The 17,366-nt window shown below is 48.1% G+C and overlaps 2 protein-coding genes across 8 annotated transcripts in view; one reads left to right on the forward strand and one right to left on the reverse strand.

Annotated features, from left to right (window-relative positions):
- DDX11 (DEAD/H-box helicase 11) overlaps positions 1-1,635 on the forward strand; it is a 32,479-nt gene extending 30,844 nt beyond the window's left edge. For 3 of the 5 annotated variants that reach the window (XM_090043371.1, XM_090043372.1, XM_090043375.1), the window contains exons 24-25: positions 727-802; positions 1,110-1,354. In XM_090043371.1, coding sequence (XP_089899497.1) covers positions 727-802; positions 1,110-1,351 — 318 coding nt within the window. In that variant the 3' untranslated portion in view covers positions 1,352-1,354. Of the gene's footprint in view, positions 1-726; positions 803-1,109; positions 1,355-1,496 lie in introns of those variants that run through there. The other 2 variants (XM_090043373.1, XM_090043374.1) reach the window with 1 other exon arrangement.
- A 2,613-nt stretch (positions 1,636-4,248) lies between these two features.
- The window catches only part of WASHC1 (WASH complex subunit 1), a 62,752-nt gene continuing 49,634 nt past the window's right edge, over positions 4,249-17,366 (reverse strand). For all 3 annotated transcript variants that reach the window (XM_090043379.1, XM_090043380.1, XM_090043381.1), the window contains exons 3-11: positions 14,977-15,088; positions 14,184-14,330; positions 9,539-9,675; positions 8,576-8,711; positions 7,244-7,448; positions 6,412-6,582; positions 5,969-6,127; positions 5,083-5,151; positions 4,249-4,397 (exon numbers count right to left, since the gene is read on the reverse strand). In XM_090043379.1, the coding sequence (XP_089899505.1) occupies positions 4,249-4,397; positions 5,083-5,151; positions 5,969-6,127; positions 6,412-6,582; positions 7,244-7,448; positions 8,576-8,711; positions 9,539-9,675; positions 14,184-14,330; positions 14,977-15,088 (1,285 nt within the window). The remainder of the gene's footprint in view (positions 4,398-5,082; positions 5,152-5,968; positions 6,128-6,411; positions 6,583-7,243; positions 7,449-8,575; positions 8,712-9,538; positions 9,676-14,183; positions 14,331-14,976; positions 15,089-17,366) is intronic.

Genomic DNA, 17,366 nt, shown 5'->3' on the forward strand with positions numbered 1-17,366 from the left:
CTATTTCCTGTGCCCACTTCTGTCATTGGGACCATGACACGTTTCCTTCACTCTTGCTCATGATGCTCTGTAGGTGAAAGTAGGCTGGGTGGGGCTAGACCCTAGCAGAGAGCTTGTTAGGAATAGCTGATGCAACAAGCTCCAGGGGGATATGGTGGTTGTGGCCCAAGAGATGTTTATTTAAATGAACTGGCAGGGCAGCACTGCATTCCAGGATCACCGTCCTCTTTCTAACTCAGTGATTCCTGCTTGTTGCCTGCTATAGACTGCATTCTGGAAAGCTAGGGACCTGGTAATCTATCACTGACGGTAGTTACCTCCTTCAGATGCCCTTGAGCTGGCTTGTTTTGAAGTCACCTTCTCTCATTCCCTTTCTCCTTACAGTGGCCTGTCTGCTGCTGCTGCTGTGGTCACACTTCAGCTGTGTGGACCTGACCATCTGGTCATTACATTCCCAGTGCTTTTATGAGGATGATGCTGTTAGACTTGCTGTGGTAGACTAATCCCCACTCTCCCCACCTGGATTCTTTCTGCAGATAAACTCCCATTTCCTTTTAGTAGCCTTCCTCTGTCCCCAGCAGCTGAGGACAGCTTGGCAGCACCATTCCCTAAGTCAGCCAGTCAGTGATAAAGAACACCTACCCCTCTGCCTGTCTTCTGTACTGAGCTAGAACTCTTTGTTTGAAATGCATGTCTTCTACTCAGTCTTACTTATTTCTCCCCTAGCCAAAAACTGCTGGTCAGGCACCTAGCAGAATGCTGATTGAAAATCTATGCATGAAAGCAGTAAATCAGTCAATAGGTAAGAATTCATCTGTCTAGGAACTGGGTGGGGGGACTGGGATGGAAGAGCAGGCAGGGAAGTGGAGGAGCAGTAGTGGGCCAAGAGGGGCAGCAGGAAGACTTTTTGTGGCACCTGGAGAATAAATACTTGGAAGCTGGATCAAGGTTCAACACAATTAGGGGGCTCCAGCTATTACCGCCCAGCTTAGAAGATTCTTGTTCAGAGTAGTTTTGCTGATTCTGTGTCTGTTTCTGTGTGAGAGAGAGAGAGAGAGACTAGAGCCCTGAGAAATGATGGAACTGAGGTTGCTTTATTGTCTGTTCAGGGAGAGCTATTCGCCATCAGAAAGACTTTGCAAGCATCCTGCTTCTAGATCACAGGTATGCTCGCCCTGCTGTCTTCAATAAATTACCTCAGTGGATCAAGGAAAGAACACTAATCAAGACTGGCTTTGGACAAGCATTTGCAGAATTAAGGAAGGTGAGCGTCACTTCCTCTCAATGCACCTTACATATGGAAACTCCTACTAAAGACCCATTTTCCTTTATGCACTCATCTTCCCCATGAGAAGCTTGCTCAGTGACCACCCTAGCAGATATCTTAATGTGCCTACTTAGCCTCTCCCTAGCTGCACAGAAGATAAACCTCCTTTAGGTACTGCACAGTTATGATTAGGAATGAACAATAGTCTCTTGGTTGTCTTTCTTCCTAGTTCCATCGAGAGAAGTCATGTTATAGGCCAGCATCTTCCTGAGGGGAGATTAAATGCTTCCTGCTTGTGAACCAGACAGAAAACCACAGTTTGTCATCCCTGCAGAACCAGAAGCAGTTGGAAGGCTCCACAGTTGTACATGTTTTACTAATCTACTCTTTCCTGTTTGACATCAGTTCATTCACTATCCTTCTGGGCTGGAGAGAGTGCCTTGGTACAGCTGGCTGCCTCCACAAGGCAGCAGTGTGGTAGGGAAGAACCTTCTTCTCCTCCAGCTAGACACTGAGGGAAATGGGGATAGAAGCAAATGCGCCATCAACTTTTGCTATCACTTGGTGGTACGTTGCTGGGTTCTTTAGTATCTGTGTTTGTTCCATAGTGTTTTGTAGTTTCAGGTTATGATTTAAATAAACATCTTCACTGAACCCAAAGCTGTGAATGCCGAGTCACTTACTCCCTACGCTTTCCAGCACTCAGGTTGGGGAAGAGCAAAGATGCACCATACATGAAATGTGGAGGTCCTATTAGTGACCAGGAGAGGGGGTTGAGAGAGTCTGTAACTAGCTAACCAATCCACTCATAGGTGCTTATGCTGGTGAATGCAGTGTGTAACTTAGCAGCTTATGATGGGAAGCTGCATACAGCTGCACGTTTATAACCGACAAGGGACTGAACAGCAAGAAAATGACTTTGCCATCTCTGCTTTTTAAGTACTTTTGACTATTAGCTTTACCCCTGGAGGAACTACTTTTAATAAATCCTAGAGAAAAGCAACATTCTCTGGTATCACTGTTAATAATGCTGAGCCTTGATAGAGCCCTCAGCTGTTACGGAGAATAAAGGGAGGTGGGGAACTGGAAAGACTGGGCCATTATTACTAAAGGGCACAACTGGAAAGCTGGAGTTCTGGATCCAAATCCTTCTACATATGCTAACACTGAAATGTTGGAGAGCGGTTAGAAATCCTGGGGCCTAAAAAAGTCCAAGCATGGCTGGCACCTGGCTCTACTACTTTGTTTGCTAGCTGAAGGAACATTTTTCTAGATTACACAATTGTTCAGACACAGCTAGCCATCATCACTTTGCTCTTGCAAGGTAGGTGTAAAGCATTCACCATCTGAGTACAGTGCCTTCAAGCTAGTGTGGACAAAGTGTAGAGCTGAAGCATAGCTCTAGGCATGCCTCACTATTCCACAAGGGAGTAAGTGAGCTCTGCTTTATGGACTGAGTATATCAGGCAGTCAGAAAACACTGCATCATTTATTTTGTTTTCCTTTGATCACACTACTTTCTCTGCAAGCAGCCCCTCCAGCTGTTCAACTTTATCTCTGCCTTTCCTGCAAACCACATTCATGCAGCTTATAGATGAGAAAGGGTAGCTCAAACATGACAATGCAGAGAGGGTAAATTTAGTTTAAACCCCTTTCTTTATTTGCACACCAGAATAAATGAAAAGCAAGGAAGGGGCTGCCCCCTCTTAGCTTTGTTATGAACCAGGTCAGAGGCAGTGCAGGGGCTGCAGCTAGAAAAACCTACACCTGTCACGCTGTAGCTCACAGAAAAGTTCAGAGGTGAGGAAGCCCTTGAACTACTCTTGCCCTTCTATACAGCAAAAGAGGATACCCCATCTTAAGGTTTATGCAAGTGTATTAAATCTTTTATAGGCTTGGTTTTTCAGGAGCTGGACTCTACCTTCCCCTACAGCATAGTGTCAGGCAAACCCAGCTCTGAAGTGGGCACAAAGTGAAGATTGAGCCAGTACAGTGAGGAACGCTACGTCCCATCTAATTAGCCCCAGAGGGAGAAACAGCTGCTCATTAGAAGTTATCTGTAGACACTTTACTGTAGTTACTTCATCCTTTTCTACCCCTATTCCAGCTTTCAGACTCTTGCCTAAGCTCTGAGAAAACCCTCAGGTGTACTGTACCTGGCCCACTTAGCACCTCCAGTCTCTCTGCCTTGGCTAGACTAGTCTAGAAAATGCATGCTGTTCACTAGCTCTGCCAAAGAGCCTAATAGTGGACAGCTGGGCTTTCCCTGAAAATATTAATTAAGAGCACTCCACTCATCTTGAGTAGAATAGAGAAGAGGCTGCTGTGCATTTGTTCCTGGAGTTATGGTATGATGCATGTAGAAACCATTTGCACTAATAGGAAAGAACAGCCATAGCTCCACTGCAGTTAGTTGGTTTCATAGTAGCTACTTCTGTGCTGCTGCTTTCTGTTTGACCCACTTTAGGACTGGGTGGTTTCAAATCCCACACATTCCCATCTATTCCCAGAACTCACACGCAAGAGCATCCAGGCAAACAAGCGGCTGTCAGCAAGGGGCATGGAAAGGCAAGGGCTGTTTTGCAAGCACAGCTTTTGCAGCAAATTGGCATGTATCACATTCAGAAAGACTGAAGGCCCCTTAATAGGGAGAGATGTTCATTCTGCTTCTTGAGCATCAGCAGCACGACAGCCCTCGAGCTACAGCGGGGTTTATTGAGCAGCAGCAATGGCTGAGATGAAATGTATGATTTGGGGTGGGAAAAGCAAACAGCAGAAGTAATACTCATTGATAACTATATTCAGCAAGGGTTAGAGATGAGCAGGAACTAAGAAGAAATGACAGGGTCCTTCTGCCAATCCAGTGCCCACCCTCCAGAGGATATTTCCACAAGCTGGTCCGTCTGAGGTGCTTAGCTCAGTGGTCGCCGATTTACTGATGAGTAACAGGAAATCAATCCAGGGCCTGAGGCTGCCACCATTTATGACTCCCAGTCATCTTCATCCTCACCAGGAGGCTGCTGTGGGGGCGGGAGGGGTGGTATCGTGTCTGACACACGTGCAAAGGCATTGGCAGGGCCCCCTGGAGCATCAGCATTTCCTGCAGCTGCAGGCCCCTTACCCGAAATGCCTGGGGGGGAAGAACAGCAAGATAAGTGACACGAGGTTTAGCTGAGCTAGGAGGAGGAGAGCCAGAGCATCTTTGTGACCTGTACTACACAGAACTACTGCTGCCTCATCACCTGAGTGACCCAGGTGAACAGAAGTGCAAACAATATTAACCCAGCTGTGCTGGAGCAGATAGACTCATTTAACAAGCCCCTGGGTGAAGTGGCAGTTCTTGCCTGCAATTTGCAGAGCAGCCCCAGCTCTAGGAACAGGCAACTCCAAAATGCTTCCTCCTGGAGAGATCTTAAACCCTCTGCCCAGCCCCTCCTCTGTAAAGAGCAGGGACAGCAGTGCTCCCCCACTGAGTGCTCAGTACAATCCATGCCACCAATGCTCAGGCCTCACACACACCACAGCATCCCACTGCAGCAGCAGCCTGATGTAGGGGAAAAACTGCGGTCAGAAACAGTACATTTCCCTCTGCTCTGCTAAAGCAACCCCCTCCCTGAAGTCTGGCCTACGGAGGCATTGATTGGTGCAAAAACATTAATCTAAATGGCCTGCTGAACTAAGTCATCCCTCCATTTTAACTGCTACAGTAGCCACTCAGTCATTGCTGCTGCATTAAGACTAGGGAAATCAGCCTGTTGCCCCTTTCCAGAGGTAGGAAAAATACATTGCCCACCCCTCCTCCCATGGAACAGTACCTTTGCGCCTCAGCACCAGTTTGTTGAAGAGGTCTGACATCAAGTCCCCACCTTGTCCCGTAGCTCTCACTGAAACAGCAAAAAACCCCATGGATGAGGCTGGGGAGACTGAACCCTTGTTCTGCTACTTCTGGTACATGCTACAGCTAAGGGACTAATGGCAGGTTTTAAAGCTTGCACACAAGCTCCCCTGCCTGGATCAGAGCCTCCCACCCTTTACCTGCCTCAACTGGAATATAGTATGGTACTGTAGGGTACATTTGAGCTGCCTGGCAGAATAGCAGGACACAATAAAGACCAGGACTAACCTTGCACTGAGATCCTGCCATTAGCAGTACTGCTTTCAGATGAAATCCTTGCCCCTCATTTCAGTCAGGGTACAAGGTCTCAGCACCCCAGCCCTTCCACGGAAACCAGCGTGGAGCAACTCAGAGGGAAGAAAATGCTAGTATTTGAGCAGGCTGGCTGGAACTGAAGCAAGTCAGTCCACTGAACACAACCCACTCATGTCCTAGCACCTCTACTGGCCTCCCGAGACAGCCAGCCCTGAACTACCTTTAGTGCAAGTTCATGTGAAACTCTTCAACTGCTGCCATCCTAGGGAGAATCCCCACTATGGAGCTCTAATGCACTTCTACAAGCGAGGGGTTAACAAGTTCACAGAGCTGCATCCAAACGTAAAACAGACTCCCCAGCATGTGGGGAGAGATGCAGTCCCTCTATTTTGAGTTCCTACAGGCTGCTGGGACCATGGGATGCCTGGCACATGGCTTTGTGTCTCCGCATTTGCAGAGGTTCCTTTCACTTTTGTACCCCGATGCCTCCGTGAATATCTAGCTGGGGAGGGGAAGCGAGGGCTCCCACCAGTGTGCAGGCACCCAGGTACCTTGCTCTTGCTCCTTCTGCTTCTTCTTCTCCAGCTTTCTCTCCTTGACACTCCGTAGATTGGCTTTTCCAATGCCCCCAGCCTGACGGATGGACTCCAGAAGAGTGGCCCGGCCAGTTGAGGGGTTCACAACTTCCTTTGGAGCCCCCTGGACTGCAGCTGCAGCGAGAGGAAGAACAGGTGTCTGACTACAGGAATGGATGCCACCTATGCCGTAAGAGTCCAAGGTTTCTGATCCCAAGCTAGTCAGAAACTATCCTCCATCAGCTGCAACATGCAACTCGGCCTGCTCTTTTGGGGCTGTCTGAACTAAGCCACAGGCTGCAGGTAGCCCATGCCTGTATGGAGCAGCATCTCCCGTTTGCAGAATGAGGAACTGGAGAGAGAAACCCCTAGCCAGAGAAAACCATAGGAAAATCTGTCCCAGATGCCTCTCTCCTTACCTGCAGGCACTGTACTGCTGCTTTCCTCGCTTGCTGCCTTGGGTGATTTGGAAAGGGCTGCAGGCTGGGGCAGAGGAGGTGGAGGGGGTGCAGTAGCTGGCATAACAGGAGGTGGGGGAGGAGGCGGAGGAGGGGGTGGGGGTGGGGGCATAAGCACGCCATCCTGGAGATCTGAAAAGACAGAGTCACAAAGGGACATTCAACCCTTAATTCACTGCCCACAGTCTGAGTCCTCCTTACACCACAGGGCTTGGTAGTAAAACAAGTAACAATCCTCAGTATTTGGAAGGGCAAATGAAATGCCCTCTGCCACGATTAGGCAGGATCAGTTCTATTCTTGCAATGGGGAAAGCCAAGACCAGCCATTTTCATGTCTGCTGTTCTCAGCAAGCAGAGCGCAGAGTTTCTCAGCAAGGCCAATCTCAGGTTCTGATGAAACACAAGCCCCTGCAAGCACCTCCCTTCCTGACAGTGCCAGAAAGCTGGGCTAGTATTCTGTGCATCGGGCCATGAAGTGAAAGGCATGGAGGCCTGCTCAGCCTTGGTGAGCAAATCACAGGGCTTTGCCCAAACACTTGAGGTTGCATAGGGAAGTCAAAGACCCTTGCAGCTAAATCCAGCTGGAGCCTCTTTAACAAAGGACTCCAGTTCTTCCCCACAGTGCAGTACTAGGAAGAAGTCAGTACCCTCTTCCAGAGCTTGTACTGAGGCCTGCGGTATGTTCCTATTCCCAATTTGCTCATCGCTCCTTTCCACCGAGAACCCCTCTATCTCTGCATCCCTGTGCCCCCAAAGTCCCCACAGATAAAGGGGGATAAAGGAGCACAAATACCTGGCTGGAAAGCCCCTGTTGACTCTGTACTGAACGTGGGTAGCTCTGGAATTGCGCTGCTGGGGGCTGAGGGTGCGATGCCAGGCCCCAGGTCTGCACTGTACATGAGATCAGCCGCAATGCCAGGCAGATCAGGCAGGTAGGAAGGCACATCTATCTCAGGCACCTGCCCCAGATCAGGGACGTAGAAGTAATTTTCAGCTACCTGAAAGACACAGGGTAAGAGCTGGGTAGCTAGAGTCACTCTGCCCCTAAGGAGGCCAGTGACTCAGCATGCAGAGTTCCCAGGGGCTGTAGAGCTGTTTTGGCAAATCTTACTTTTACCGAAGTCCTACTGCTGGTCACACCAGCACTTTATCCATTCACATAGCTACACGTCCACCCTAAGGTGACACTGAGCTTCTCTACTGAAGAATGTCTGCGGAAGGAAAGTGGGCTTGTGCCCTTCTGGGCTTCCTTCTGGTGAACAAGGACCTGAAGATAGGCTTGTAGGTTCCCTTCCACCACCAAGGGCTCTTGATCCCCCATATTTATTGTTTATATTACAGAATCTGATCCTGCCTAGCCTAGTAGACTATGATGACTAGCTAGCTCATGAAATGATGGCCCACGACAGCCAAACTCCTGTCATATTCATGGGTACAAGCAAAACCATCAAACTTCATGACCACCATGGGCATCTCTCCTGTACAGAAATGGTGCTTCTTTACATGCCTGCTAACCAAACCCTTCCACAGTTCAGGCTGAGAGGAGATAGGCAAGTGCAGGAGATGTAATATCATGGGAAAAGGTGCAGAGACACTGTACACTGCTCTACCTTCACACAATCTAGAGCAGTGATTCTCAACCAGCGTGCAATGGCATCCTGGGGTGCTTTGAGACCCTTTTAGGGGTGCCATTGAATGTTATCACTGTGAGATGTGCAAACATGATCACTAGGGTAATCTCAGAAATTTCAAATAGGAATCCATACTAGTAAAACCATTCTGACCTGTTGCGGTCTCTCTCAGCTCTCTGCAATATAAGAATTGTTCTATTATTTTTCTGTAGTCAAATATTGAGTGAAACTAAGAACTGTCACTTTCCAAGGGATGCTGCCTTGAGTCTAAAAAGTTTGAGAACCACTCTAGAGCCTTCAAGGATTAACTGTGTTGTCTCACCAATCAAGACCAGCAAGGTCTTTACACACTGAAATCCGAGTGAGGTTATCAAGGCGAGCAAAATACTCTACTGTCCACCAGGAACCTCCTAGCCTTCAAGATCCATCATCTGGGTCATTCTTGCACCAGTTTCTGCTTTCATAACACCTACCTCCCTCTCTCTGCATCTCACCTGTTGATCCAACTGCCCTCTTTTGGTAATAGACAGAGGTGCATCAAAGAGCTTCTCCTCCATCTCAGTTTCCAGAGCAACATGGGTCTTGGTCACAGCTCCTGCCAGAGGGTCCAGGAAGACATACTTCTTATACCTGGGAATGGAGAAAATCCCAGCAATTTCAGCTCAAAGGCAAGAACCAAGTCAAGTCCTTCAACCCAGAAGCTGGGACAAGGCTTTGGTAGAGATTGGCTTTATCATGTTTGAAATCAATTAAACACTACACTCAGTCACACCAGTCTAGTGCTTCAGCCTACTTCTCCTTCACCTCCACTGCCAGGACCCAGCATTTCCCCACCAGGGCTGCAGATTGTGCATCCTATCACTACCCCCAGATCCCCCCACAAGTTTCTCTCCCCATTTACTGCTATCTTCATGCGACATCTGAAGCAGGGCATCAGCATCTGCTGGAAACAGTTTGAAAGGCAGGAAGAAAAGCAGGACAGGAAAAAAAAAATCAAAAAGCTAAAGGAGGAGAGGAGCAATCAGGAGGAAGGAATGACTGTTGAAAGCAGTGGAGAGATCAAAGGACAGGCATCCAGCAGAGACCCCTAGACTTGGCCAGAAGAAGGCATCAGGGAGAAACAGGGAAGGGATTGCAAGGGTGCGACTCTTAAGGGGATATGAGCATCATATCCATTCAATGAGCTTAGAGGGAGAAGGGGATGTAGCTGGGGAGCTAGTGGAACAAAGAAAAACAGAATAAACAATGATGCCAACAGAATAAAAGGACAGAAAAGGTTCAGTACAATCTGAAGGCAGAAAAGTCAGAGGAGCTGAATATAGGGACCAGGTGGCTGGTCAGAAGATGACAGTAGCAAACACTTCCTTTTCAGAGCAGCATGTGATCAGTGACCCCCTGGGATGAGAACATCCCAGAGCAGCAGCTGCCACACTGCCACATGTGGCATGGATACTCACAGGTTTTCCGTGGTGTTGAACAGCAGCAAGGAGCTAAGGGAGCTGATGTTCCTGGGGAGGCTGCCAAGGCCTTCTTCTGCATCATCCTCCTGGTACACTGTGGTGCTTGCACACACTGGGAAGTACTTCAGCTTCTCCTGCAAAAGAACAGAGACCACTTGTCAAAGCATGACCCTGGAATGGCTCAGCTCCCAAGCCACATGCTGTGGCTGTCATTTCAAGTCACTGCTGGCCACCCCCAAAACTCCATGGCCTACCGGTAGGCTGGTGGGATGGATGGAGTGACTCTGTGGGCCAGATCCTGCCCATAGGCTGTGTGCATGTGACATCTCTACACTACACCATTCTCTACAGCCCTTCCTGCCAGGGCAGTAGTGGTGCATCTCCATGTTGCTGGTGTGACGACACCAATATGTAACAGAGACTCTCTCCGTCACTGCCCTGTCAGTCCTACTGCCTTCACCGGCCTTGGTTGGGAATGGGGGGAGGAAAGCGTGCTGAAGCCAGGTGAGGGAGCAGGCAGGGGAAGGAGCAGGCTGGGAAGAGCCTGTGCCAGATGGTTTTGCAAAGCCCGAGGGATTTGCAGGAGTTTTCAACTCTAATGAACCGAAATCTTCTCTCTCTCAGCTCTAAAGCTTCATGTATAATATATAAAACTCCTGATACAGAGGGAGTTATTTCATCTGAACTTTTACAGCATGCACTCTGCCAGCCAGCCCAGATCAGACAAGCAAGCCCCCTAACCTGGCAGCAGCCTGCACTCAATGCGACAAATGCAATGGCCCCATGATGGACTGAACTCTGCTGGGCACACCACAGAGACAAGATACAGAGAGAAGATGCTTCCTAAACCCACGGGGGACCATTTGGAGGCAGTGCCACCTACCAGGCCAAACACTTCTCCCATGTCTAGTTCCAACTCCTCTCCTTGGCCAGCTCATTCAACTCCTGTGTCAGTTTCTCCTGTCTGAAATGAGCTAACCCTTTTCTCATGGGGTAGGGAAATCCTCACACTGGAAAGGAACTGTTCATTCATCTAGTTATTCTGTCAGATTAAAGTTTTGACCAGTGGGGAAAAAAAAGTGACCAGCAGTGACAATGTTCAATTTCCCCCTCCCCCCACAATGTTCAATTTTCCTGAAACATCCCCACCCACCCCACAATCACACTCTTTGCTCCCTTGTTGAACCCTCTCAGTGACACAATCAATTATGCTTCCAAGATTAAGATTCAATGCCAGGTTTGCAGAAATGATTTACATCTGCAATCATGGTCTGTATGTAATGAAGTTTCAGGCCTGATATTTGGTGGCCACAAATGCTGGGAAATGGCTTTCTCAGCTCTGTTAGTTAGTTAAGAGTTGAAGGTTAAGGATGCTCTGAAGTTGTAAAGTGCCTAAAGAACAAGCCTCCTACGTTATAGATTTTATTTCTTTTTTGGAGTTATGACTTATGGAATACACACAGCACCCACTGAAATAAACATCTGGCATTTTGGCATCAGCAGCATAGAAACAATCTGAAATTGTTTTAGTGACTACAGAAGTAGGGAGTCAAGAGAGTCAGAAATAAAGGTCCTTTTGCACATTAATATTCATTGCCTAATGTTTAATTTTTAAGCATCATGGAGTACTGATGTCTTTGCTAGAATTGCTCTCATCTATTCTCAACCCTCAAGCCATGTATTTTTTTTTAAATTCTCTTTGCAACTTTCAATTAGCACTGGAAGCATGTGTCACTTTTGGGTGGAGTGAGAAATCAACCATTACTCACATTTACTTTTTAAAAGCTAATCTTCTAAGGCAGTTATAAAAACCCTAAGCATAACTATTTCCCTCCAGTATGAGGCTTTCTATAGTTCTCTTATTTTTTTGCTACCTGAAATAACTGCAAATGGCATTCCTTATGCAACTCCTAATCCTGTCTTGAAATCGATATCATCAGCTGCCTCAGCAATATCTTGCCACTGAGAGTTCCACTAGTTAAACCATGCAAGGTGTAAAAATGGGTTTCCTTGCAACCATTTGAAAGCCCTAATTTCACATCCTCAGTATACTGAAAATCAGCTGAAGTCAAAAGGCACCCAGCACCCATCAGAATAGGCTCTTCAGCACCTGGACGAATCAGTTCTTTAAATCTGTCATTTCTTTTATTCTCTCAACAGCCACAGGCTAAAATATATTTTAACGCATGGTAAGACTTCATTTGTCACCCTCCAATTACCAAGTTTCATTAATATCATCTATTCAGAAACACTTTAGGGAGTCTAAATAATTTTGATATGAGAGAGAAAGAGAAAGAAACCAAGGTAACATTGAAGTTGCTAAGTCAAGCACTTAAAAGGTCAGAAATGTCAACAAGTTTGTTCAGTCTGCCTGGCATGTCCATCCTGTGCACTGAATGAGGACCAAGTGTTATAGAAAACAAGCAGCACAGAGGAGAAAATGAAGCTACTAGAGAGAGCTGTCAAGGGCAGCAAGGAAGCAGCTGCCATCACAGCTGAACATACCTAAAGAGTCACAGGGAAATAAAGCCCATTGGAAGTGGCAAGTGGCACAGGTGATGGGTGCCTCCTGAGTCTGGGGGGGCACCAGATTGCCAAAAGGGGGAGGGGGTGTCCCCAGTAGCCGATCACCAGAGTCCAGTGTGGCACGGATAGTTTCGCAGCTGGTGCTTCCAGCAGTGCATGGCTGATCTCAGGGGGTGCACATGTATCCGTGTGCACCCCCTACACACTGCCAATGGCAAGTGTGTTCTGCAAACAGGGAGCGCTCCTCCCCAGTTCAAGTGGGACATGCCCTCTTCACTTGGGCCTACAGTAGTCTCAGGATTAAGCATGGGAGAGATGGAGGGAAAAGAAATCAAGCCTGTTCCTTATCAAGAAACCACTCTCTAGAGCAGTGGTCTCCAAAGTGGGGTGCACGCACCCCAGGGGGTGCGCAAGATGATCCATTGGGGTACAGGAAGAAAATATTAGAACTTCTATTTCTATAAATATACATATATTGGGGGTGCGTGCTCAAAAATTTTTTACTGATAGGGGTGCATGATCAAAAACGTTTGGAGACCACTGCTCCAGAGAGTGCTCTCTGACAGGAGGCCTGGCTGCCAGCCTGACTCAAGCAGCCTGCTTTGGCGAGCAATGTTCCCTCTAGGGTTTAGTGATCTGGGAGCAATCCTGGCTGGGAGTGTGTGGGTATCTCAGTGTGCCCACCCCTTCCCCCTCCTGCAGCAGCCTGTGGCCGGTAGGCGAGCGGCCAGATGCGAAGCCAGTGGCAGCGGCACGGGGAGTGTTGGTGCCCCCTTGCTACGGCACTGGGCGTCCCCCCACCCCCAGGCTGGCACCTGGGGGCCCTGGCCCTCTACTGCCCCCCACCCTCCCATCGGTACGCCACTTTGTGTGTGGCATTAAAAAGTTATTGCGTGGCAGCGCACACTTGCAGCTTAGAGGGAATGCTGTTGACAAGCCATTGATAGGTCCCAGGCAAACACCTTCAAAACTACAATACGGGTCTACGTTTGTAAGTTCAGCTGCTTCAGCAGCTGTCCTCACAGGCAGCAGCTTTGCTTCCCTAGTCTCTCTGAAATATTCATGCAGCTTCACTAGGAGAGGCTTCAGTTCCATTAAAATCCAGGAAGCCTTACAGCACTGAATTATTCAGGGGCAGTATTCATTTTGGGCCAAGATGCAGGAAGGAGAAGAGAGAAGCTGTTGTTACCCCCCTCCCTCAACCAAACGGAGACACCACAATTCCGAGCATCATGCATGTGGTACGTTCCCCAGCAGCTACTTATCCAGGCTTAGCCTTTACGAGCATGGTTGCTTTGCATTACAGGAGGGCCTGAAGCCCCCTGATGAAGCTGAGGTTCCTATTATGATGGTGATGCACAAACACATAGTGAGAGAGTGTGAAAAGCTTAGAGAGTCTTAACAGCCACACGTATGAAGCACAACAAGGGCACAGAAGTGATGGCAATACACCTGAGGTCACTGAACAAAGCCAGTGGGCAAACTGGAAACAGAACCCACATCTCCTGGTGTCCAGTTCAGCATCCTCATTACTAGACCATGCTGCCACTCTGGAGAAGAAACCCCCTCCCCCTTACAACACACAGTACACTTGGCCCCTTTCCTTTTCACAAACAAGGAATGAAGGACAAAGACCTATGACCTGATAAAGCACTTCTGGAAGGACCCTATGTCCTCCCTCATCAGATTCCAGCTGTCCCGACTCCTTCCTGCATCACAAGAGAACCAGCAGTAACTGCTCTTGGCTCGTCACCTACTACAGGAGAAAACCCCTACAACATGCACTGAGAGGAAATGAAAACATAGACTGCAAGGTGAGTAACGTGATCCCACTCTGAACTCCAGAGACCTGAAAAGGAAACCCAACACACAGGCTTCTGTTGAATCTACCCATCCACAGCTGAGGAGCCAGGGAAGTTTTTCACATGTACCCATCAATTTGCATTTGTGGGGTGGGGAGCAGAACAGACTAGATATCTAGGTTTGTTCCTACCTCCCAAAGGCTCAGCCATTTTATCCTATAGCCTCATATGCCATCAGCCAGAGACTTCAATCCCCCTGAGCTGCCTCCCCTGCAGACCCACTTGCCTATCGGCCCTATCCCCGAGTCTCTTACCTGCAAGCACTTCTCATCCAGCACTCTGTGCTTGCTCTGAACCTTGTGTTTCTGCCCTTTCTGCTTGGCTGGATCCTCTGCACCAGCAAAAATAGAGCTGTATTCCTGTAGCCGCTCTGGAGCAGGGTACTTGGCACTGGAAAACACCTGTGGGGAAAAACCAATAGCAGAGTAAGACTGTATCCAGAAATATATGTCCATGCATACACCCCCCCCACCCATCATAGTAGAGCTGAATGGAAGCAATGAGACACCACTCACAGCTCCTGTGCTAAGTGGTATGGGGAGCCTTATTTTCCAGGTACTCAAACCCAAAGGTAGCCTCTCTGTGGACACAGGCAGAGCCAGCCACATTCATACGGGTTCTATATCGGGGCGGGCAATTATTTTGGGCAGAGGGCCACTTCATCACTTATTCATCAAAGGAATGAGCAGGGCTTGAAGACAAGACACTGCAGCTGTCACCCCATCCAAGTGAGAAAGATGTAAAGGATGAAGGGTAATGGAGACAAAGCAGGAGGGGAACTCAACACAGAGGGGGCAGCAGTTACTACAGAATGAGCCCTTCCCTTTCAGGACTAGGGCTGTGCATAGGGCCTGGGGTCTGGGAGAATAGTGGAACGACCGTGTTAAGTGGCGGGCAAAACCACAGATCTCATCCAGTAATCAGGCCTGACAAAGTGGATGGACTGTGACTAGAGAAACTAGGGGTGTGACGTGTCTATCCTGCTACTGAATTCCCATTGAGAGGGAAGCCAGCCTGCAAAGACTAACTAAAAACAGCATTTCATACCTTAATAGCCTTCTTGCTGCCCTTTATCTTCTCAATTTTAGCCTGAGCAAGTGTGACTCTCTCACCAATTGCCTGCAGCTGCGTCCGGCTGGCCTCCACCCTCTGGGAGATCCTGAGGGGTAAACACATTCCCCCCCAGGGTAAGAATTGAGGTCCTAGGATTCTTCTGCAAAAGCAAGCACCCCACATACCCCACAGAGAAAGATAGCTGCTGCCTCTTTTGGTGAGGTAAAGTTAGTGCTGGCAAAATAACATGGCTCCAGCACCTGAGAGATTGAAGCACTCCTATTACCTGCAAACAGTTTGGGGAAGGGCAGTGGCAGTGCAGCCCTCTCTCACCATGCTGGACCCAGATGGAAATAAGCTGGGGGAAGCGGGAAGACTGCAGCTCTGAGAATCCTGGGCCTCCTGGCGGAGACTGCCATCAAAAAGGCCCATCAGTACCAACTCCTGAAGTGGATCAGTACTAAAAGCCTTTAGTAAAGGTTCCCCTCAGCATGGCAGAGTGAACACAGTCCTGGACTGGGACTCTATATACAAATATATGGAAGTATGTAATATAGATAAGTACTACCTAGGAATTGCCAGTCTGCTTACTATCACTCTAGCAGGTCTTCTCCAAATCCTTCTCTGAATAGTGCAAACTTTTTCTTCTCCCTCTAGCGGCACAAAAATACTCATATTTATGTTTTCCCAGTTGGATCTGTATTTCTACCTTATTCTGTTTGATATAGGGATAACCAGAACTGAATACAATATGAAACTGCATTTCTCGGGATTGTTCCTCACCCTCTTTATTTTTAATACACCCTGCACCATGTACTAACTTTGAGTATGAGACTGTTCTCCATGATTCCCTTCCCAACCTCCTCTGTCTCCACTTCCTGGTTCCAGATAATTTATACATGGACAGGTTCTCAAATTATTTCAGGTTGTTCTTTTCCACATGCATTACCTATCATTTAGCTACAGTGAATTTCATCTGTCCTAGCACTGCCCAGTTGTGTTGCTTTGTTAGGTCCTTCAGAAGCACTTGGCAGTCTCTAACTCATCGCTAACCTCTACATTCGAATCACCTGCACATTTTTGCCTCCTCACCTCTTGCAGATCCTTAATAATAACTATATTGATTGACACCACTCCTAGGGCAGGTCCTGGGGGCACTTAGCTATTAACTTCCTTCGATGCTGAAAATTGACCATTTATTCCTGCTTTGCTTTTCTCCCTCAGCCCATGACACAACTTTATCTTTCACCAGTGATTACTTAGCTTCCTTCGCAGCCTCCCGAGGGAAACTTTGTCAAAGGCTTTTTGAAAGTCCCAATATAAGCTTATCGATTCTCTTTTAGCCACTATTCTGTTAACAGCCACACAACTCCCAAGCTGAAGAGGCAGAAAGTCTTCTCACAGATGCTGGGCTGCTGTGTGCACAAAACAGCTGGCTGCTCAAATTTAGAACTTGGGTCAGCAGTCCTCTCTCTCTTCCCTCCCCTCCAACTATGCTCACTATCCTCATTTTATCTTCTGGTCCATTCAGTCATCCCCTCCTCTCCCCACTTCATCACCACTCCTTCCTGGGGGGGGAGAAGAGAGAGAGAGAGAGAAAGAGAGAGATTTTCCCCTTTTCTCCCACCCCAGCTTTTTCCTCACTGTCTGTGTGAAAAAAGAAGCTCAGACCTCCTTCCCCCACCAAATAAAGCTGTGGGAAGGGGCACCCTTGGACACCTCAGCAAAAAGCAACTGGGGTGGAGGGAGGAAAGAGGAAACAGCCACCAGACAAGAAGTTGTGGGGTTATGCGCTTGGACTCCAAAGATTTTCATTTCATCTCTGCTCTACTACACACTTCTTGCATGGGCCTAGGAGAGCCCCCGGTATTGCCGTAGGATGGAGGCAATAGCCCACTGCCTCCATTTTATCCCCTGTGAGGATAAAAACATTTACAGTTGTGAGGGGTACAGCTACTACAGTGATGAGAGCCAGCCTTGGAGCATTATCCCCTGCCATTCCAACTGGCTCCTTGCACAGCTTTGCAGTATGCCGAGACAAGGGCATGGCTTAAGCAGAGGTTCCTCAGTCAGATGAGAATATGGTTCAGCTTCTACTAGCCTGGGCTGTATCCTAAGCAACAGTATCCCTATCCCAATCCCAATCCCAAGGGACAGCCAGCTCACCAGCTTCCCATTGCTTCTAGAGTGTTTAGGAAGGGGGATTAGTCCTTTTCCAAACAGTTTGCATATTATAACTTATAAGAAGATAATACAGTGGTATTATGTACAGTGGTACAGTGGGAGGAGAGAAATGGAAGAGAGAACTAAAGCATAGCAGTGTCCCAGCCCTTTATACTCAAAACATCACTGCACCAAAATATGTGGTTTGCTTTGTCAGAATT

Source organism: Crocodylus siamensis, chromosome 4, assembly GCF_052110815.1.
Source record: "Crocodylus siamensis isolate JL-2025a chromosome 4, ASM5211081v1, whole genome shotgun sequence".
NCBI classification, from domain to species: domain Eukaryota; kingdom Metazoa; phylum Chordata; order Crocodylia; family Crocodylidae; genus Crocodylus; species Crocodylus siamensis.